General features: G+C 47.6%; 1 protein-coding gene across 1 annotated transcript; it reads right to left on the reverse strand.

Moving 5' to 3' along the window:
- Positions 1–1,809: 1,809 nt before the first annotated feature.
- LOC135100117 (uncharacterized) lies at positions 1,810–2,286 on the reverse strand. Its single transcript, XM_064003080.1, has one exon. The coding sequence runs from the start codon at positions 2,284–2,286 to the stop codon at positions 1,810–1,812; it is 477 nt and encodes a 158-aa protein (XP_063859150.1).
- Between the last annotated feature and the right edge of the window lie 4,521 nt (positions 2,287–6,807).

Here is a 6,807-nt window from a genome sequence, read left to right on the forward strand (position 1 = left end):
TGTTGGTCAAAGGTACCCTTGAGGTACCTGTCAAAGGTACCCTTGAGATCAACGAAAGCTCTGCAGATAGTATCCTTATTTATAAGGCACTCAACAAAACAATGACTTGTGGAATGACCTTTAGGAAGCCATGTACATTGCCAGATAGTACATGGTCCACCTTATATATAAGCCTGTTCAATATTACCCATTCCATCATCTTACACAGACAGCTGGTGAGAGAAATAGGGCAAAAGGTGCCATCACCTTTGGGGATTGGGATGATAATGGCTGTTTTCCAGGAGTGCGGAAGCTTGCCTGCAGTGAGAGACATGTTAAATAGGTCTAAGACAGGGTTGTCTACCTTTACCTCCAGGAGGGCATTGAGGATGTCATAGGTGATGCCATCCTTGCCAGGAGCTGTTGACTTGCCCAATTTAACTGCTGAGAGAAGTTCATCATGTGTGGTAGGCACACAGGTGTCATCTGGCAGAGAAACACTGTGGCGAATCAACTCCATCCTTTGTGGTCTTTGCCTGTTGAGCGCTGCCTGGTGTTCCATAGGAAGGCCAGAGAAGAACGAGGCTTCCTTCCACTGCAGGACAAGCTCTCATGCCCTGCCGGCAAGATCAGGGTCACACACCTGCCGCCTGGGCTTGTCCTGGACACTGTTAACATGGTGCCACACCTTCCGGAGGGATTGGGTCCTGCGCACCCAGTCCAGGAAGGAGACCCAGTATTTCTTTCTTTCCTGCTGCCTCATATCCATGAGGTGTTGAGCCACAGTAACCATAGCATCCTGTGACTGTGTCTGCTGGGTTAAGCTGCCAACGTCTCTGGTAGGTAGCGAGCATCTGTTGGCAGTTCAGGATCACAGGATCAGTAGCATAAGTCCAGCGCCGTGGAGGGTGGGTCCTTGCCAGAGCCCTTGGAGTCGTGATGAATCCCTCAATGGTGTGTAGCAGTCCGTCATACAGTGCCTCTGCATCGGCGAAAGAGCCTTTCATGGCAGAGTACCACACCACCACATGGACAAAGAGGCCCGCCATCCTGGATGGTGGCACCGTCAGGCACTTCCTGGGCACTGCCGGGGCGGACTGCACTGGGAAGGTCATCTCCAGAGCGAAGTGGTCACTAAGCAAAGACCTGACAAGAAGGGTTTTGGCAGTATATGTTGGCATATTGATAAGGGCTACATAGTCAAGTCTTCCTCCTTGTACATGTGTGGGTGCATGTTCCCTAGAGAGCACTACTGTATCTGTGGTGTCAAGGAAAGCCTTCCAGCACACACCATTAGCATTGGTGGTGAGATAGCTTCCTAATTCCTTATGCCTGGCATTAAGGTCACCCATGATAACAGTCTGCTCCTCAAGGGCATAATCAGGAAAATTTGCAACATTTAAGGCACCAGCATGAATGTACATGTTTACAAAGTAAATAACTTCACCCAAGGTGTGCAAGCAAACAGTAATAAATTCAGTACCCTCGGTGACCCCCATTTCCCTGAAAGTAACCGGAATCCCATGTCTAATGTAAGTAGCCATCCCCCGACTACTGCCGTCACCACAACTGAAGGTGTGGGAGGCATAACCCCACAGCTCAGGCACCCGTAGCCCTACCTCCTGTAAGGCAATAATGTCAGGCTTATGGAGAAGGATGTGAGAGTGTAAGTCAGTGAAGCGAGCATGTAGACCATTGACATTCCATGTTAAGGTGCAGAAAGTCTTACCGTTCATTGTGATGGTGTTGCACCAGGGTCTTTAGGTGGTCCACATCCCATGTCAGGCAAGACATCTGCTCCACCAGAGTCTGCAGGGCTGACATCACATGTCACTGGTCTGGCTTGGGGCTGGCAGTCGGAACTGGAAGGGGGGTGGAGCAGCACCTCTTCCTGTGGGTGACCAATGTCCATTCACCAACGGCATCCCCATCACAGTCTGCCTCAGGTGACTTGTCCTCTGAGACAGGGGAGGCAGGAGCCATCCCCGAGGGGCCCCAGGGTTGTTGCTTGGCTCCCGTGACTGGCTTGGTGGGGGTAGCCTTCCTCAGGGAAGGTGCAGTGGCACCCGCATGCTGCCCTGCAGTATTGTCCTCTGCCTGGGTTGGGTCACACACACTCTGCAGGCACATGTCACTGTCTCCATGGTCCTGGTTAGCATCACCGACTGGACACGGGGTGGGGGCCACAGGGGGCGTCCCACCAGGCACAGTTTGTTGCTGCCTCTTCTTAAAAGTGGCAAACTGATTACTGAGGGCAGAGACCGTTTCAGAAAGATTGTCCATTTTAGCAGCTAGCGTGTTCACCATTGCCATGAGGTGCTGGGTGAAGTTAGTGGCAGGCAGCTCCTGAGTGCGCCCAAGCTAGGGCACTGTTGTGGCAGATGCAGAGGGCATTGTAGTAGTGTGCTGCGGCAGAGGTGGGAACACAGCAGGTGTGGCAGAAGTGCCAGTGCTGGAGCAGGGAGGCTGGGGCAGGTGAGGAGCAGTAGACAAGAATGAAAGCCTATTCGTCCAAGCGTTGGTCTGAGGAGGTGGAGCCTGGCAGAACACGAGTCTGGGCCGAGTCACCTCATCAGTGGCAGGCTCCCTGTGGGGCCAAGGCCTGACAGTGCAGAGTGTGGAATGGGCGTTGTGATCACCCCCACAGTTGCAGCAGCAAGGGACATACAGATGTATGATCAGTTTTTCATTTGACCAGAGTCACTTGACCAGGTAGGGTAGGATGTTTGACCAGGTCACTTGACCAGGTGGGGTATGACTGTTGACCAGGTAGGTAGGATGGTTGACCAGGTCACTAAGACACTTGACCATATGGGGTAGGACTGCTTACCAGGCATGGGCAAATTAAATTTCAATTTTTTTTTTTTATTTATTGCACAGCTTCCTTTATATTTTATTGCACAAAATTTGTTTCTAAAATAATAAGAATAATAATAAGAATAAGCTAAAAATGTGTTGCTTCTATCCAGCTTCCTCAGCATGGTCCCTCTACTTGGAACATTTCTTCAGGAATTCAAAGGTAGAGAGTTCCCCAGCAGAATATTTTCCCCACAGCTTCTCGAGAGCAGCTTGCTTCAACTTGGTTTCCCGCCTACGGTGATAGTGGACAACCTGCTGGCACACAAGCTCAACAGTGCGCTCAAGCTTCTCAGCCTCCTGGTGAAGCAGTGGAATCAAAATATGCATGTTTGGGTGATCGTGAGGCAGCTCGGAGTTCAGGTGATTATGCCACCCCTCACAGTCGTTGTTGGTCCTCAAGAAGCGACGGAATGTTGACCAGGACTCAGGCTTACAGTGTTTGTGGTTGATCCATGACCTCTCAATATAGTTGGTTAGATCAGCTAGGTGCTCATCAGGAGGGCACCGGTTCTTCATCTGCTGAAATGCACCAGGGATGTGCTCATGAGGCAAATGAGGTAGCGCCATCATGTAGCAGCTATAGTCTTTCACCTCGCCAGGCTTCTGGTAGGCAGCATGAAGACCAACATTGACAATGCGGCAGTAGATAGCCTGGCTTCAGTGGAACCAGCAGCCCTTCACTTGAACATTCAGAACAGCGCGCACTGCTGACCAAACGGCAGACTCAGTCAGGGATGATCTCCTCGACTTGGCAATCAGGTGTCAGCGCTGCGATGGCTCAGAAGACAGCTTTGTATTCTGCCTTCTTCCAGTGTGTCATCTGGATGAAGCACAACAGGGCCTGCTTCATAGTATCACCAGACTGCAGGAAGCCATGGATGGAGTACAGCTGGATGCACTTAAATGTGCCATCAGTAAACCATGTCTTGGCCTTATTCAGAAACTCTAGCTGCTTCTTTGTTGCGAAGATCAGGAATCACTCTCCCTCATGAGTGACATCTTGCCTGAAGAAGTTGACCGGAACATGACGCATGTCATTTTTGAAGTCCTTTGTAGCCAGGTGACTTGGCTGAAGACCAGCTCAAGCACAATGGACAGCACACTTCAAGTTGACGATTGAAGGAAGTTGGGCCCCTGGAGGCACCTGGCTAAGAGCCTCATCGATGATGGGACTGGCATGTCTAAAAATATCCTTCCTTGCTGCCTCACGGATGATCTTGCCCAACTTAGCACGTATAGCAAATGTTTCTTCTGGAGCATGAGTGTGGTCGGGACCTTCACGAATGTAGACATCATCTCAATACCCAACCTTTGCCTTACAGCCCTTGCTGTTATGTTGAGAGCAAATGTAAGTTGTCTTGCGTTTGCCCGCTGTCTGGATGATGTACGTGTAGCCCACAGTATCGGCAAGTAGTTCACCACCCCTTCATGAAGCCCCTGGCAGGATCTCGTAGCTAACCTCCACTTCTTCAGGAACATTTGCTGGATGATTAATGGACTCCTCCACCAGCTGGTCAGTAACTACAAATGGTACAGAGATATTGAAGTTGTCCTCTGGGATGTCAGTTTCAACCACACTGGAGGTCACATTAGCAGCAGCAGGTGGAGCAGCAGGAGACTGGAGTCTAGTAGACTCTGCATCAGGGTCCTGAGTAGGTAGAGTGGAGTTACTGGTGTACAAAGAACACTAAATACAGTTCCAGGGGAACTCATCCATCTGGCTCAGGAAGTGGTAATAATCCTCAGAAATGTTGGTGTTACAAGCTCTGTGTTGACAACGGTTACAGGTGTCACACTGAAGGCACTGTTGGGTGTCCTTACAGGACATTCTGCAGACCATACAAGGATATTTAGCAGGCATGGTGTAGCAGTGAGGAGGTGTTGTCACAGTACAGTCTGAGAAATTAATGCATAACATTGATTCAGTTCTATTCATTTCAATTTTGAAGCAAAGCAGTCGAAGCACCTATTGGCATTGATTCAGTTCCATTCATTTCAATACATTTCGAAGCACTTGATTATTTGTTGTGAAGCTAGCAGTTCTAGTACAGTAATGCCTGAATTTAAACTACTTTCATTTGACGTATAGATTCTTGTATAACAACTCTAGTATTATAAATTAGCCATCTGTTCCATTTAAAGTGTAAGAATATCATAATGAAAATCATATCTATATATCAAAATCACCAATTCTTATTTTAGATCTGGTCAAGTGACACAACACACCTGGTCAAGTGGCACAACACACCTGGTCAAGTGTCTCTCCACACCTGGTCAAGTGACTCTGGTCAAATGAAAAACTGGTCAACGGTCCTACATCCCAGCGAGGAGGGATTTTGGTGCCCTCCTTGATCTTGTCCAGGCACTGCACTGACTTGTGGGAACAAGCACAGTACCTACACCGAGGAGCAGACTGGCAACGCCACTCCTTGTGGTCCCAGCGACTGTAGTGGTGACATAGGTCTGGCTCTGGCGTATACCGCTCCACACGCCGACGTCCAAGGCCCAGGAGATGCACTTCACTGGGCACCTTCCCAGTCACCACGCCCAACAGTTGAGGCCTTGGCTTCTGCCTCACCATGCTCCTCTTAAGGCCATGAAAGCCAGCTGGCACCTCAATAAGGTTAACATTAATGTGGGTCGACACACCATGTATGATGACCGCGTGAGTGCCCTCCTCACCAGGGCACTCCATAACAATGCCCATGAAGCCTTCACTCACCAGGCTGGTGTAAAAAGGAGGATTCAGAGCTCAGTGTGATGTACGGCTGCTTCCTTCCCTCCTTGTAGAGCGATTGCAAGTCTGGGTGTTGTTTAAGCAAGGCTGCAAACCAGCTGAACAATTCACTGGTGGTCTTTCCATGGCCAGGGGGGAACAGCAGGTGACATCTTTGTCTGGGGGTTGGGGCAGGAGCAGAGGCGCGCCCAAGTGAAGGCTGGTCTGTAGTGGCAGTATTCTTTTGACTGCCTTGGGTAGATGATGCTGGCCGGGGGTTCTCAACAATGTCCATGTCTTCCAGGGAAGCTAAGCCGTCTTCCACCACAAGAAGATCCTCAGTGGGCATGGTGCTTTGTCCTGCTGGGACAAGCATGTGCTGACCACTCTGTTAAGAGGCCTAAGCAGGGTCGCTTGCTCTTGTCGTCTAAACTATCAAGGCCTCCTATTTGTGATTGACAAATCAAGCCTAGACCTCCCTCAGTAGCCACTGAGTAGGCGTGATCACTCAAAACCACTTCAGATTGCCGCTTTAGAGGGCAGCCACTCATGTAAACAAGCAGAGCGGAAATAACTACATTCTTCCCACACAGCGGGCAGGAGGCAACTGAAGTTAAAAAGAACTGAATTAAAAAAATATATAGACAGCAGCACAATAATATGCTAAACTGAAACACAACAAATATAGTTATCAATAAATTTCAGTGATGAAATAAGTTGCATAAACAGAATGAGGAAAATATCTGACAAAAATGTTGGTGGACTAATGATTCTTAAAAGTAATAACAAAACTATAAAGGAAGTTGAGTCAAAATCAGAAGATTTATTATAGTAGAATGCTTCAAAATCTACTTTACTCATATATATATATATATATATATATATATATATATATATATATATATATATATATATATATATATATATATATATATATATATATATATATATATATGAGTGTGTGTGTGTGTGTGTGTGTGTGTGTGTGTGTGTGTGTGTGTGTGTAAATAATAAGAAGAAATAAATTAACTGAAGAGGAAATCCTAGCAATAGAAAAGAATATACATGGAAAATAAATTATTGTCGGAGACTTCAACCAAATAAAAAAGATAAAGGCTAAAAAAGCAGCAGGATCCAATGAAATTAAGACAGAACTTCTTATTGCTATGATGCACAATGATAAATAATGTCATTGATACTGGAATAGTTCCGGATACATGGAAAACATCAAATACTAAACTATTAGAGAAAAA

Source organism: Scylla paramamosain, chromosome 4, assembly GCF_035594125.1.
Source record: "Scylla paramamosain isolate STU-SP2022 chromosome 4, ASM3559412v1, whole genome shotgun sequence".
NCBI classification, from domain to species: domain Eukaryota; kingdom Metazoa; phylum Arthropoda; class Malacostraca; order Decapoda; family Portunidae; genus Scylla; species Scylla paramamosain.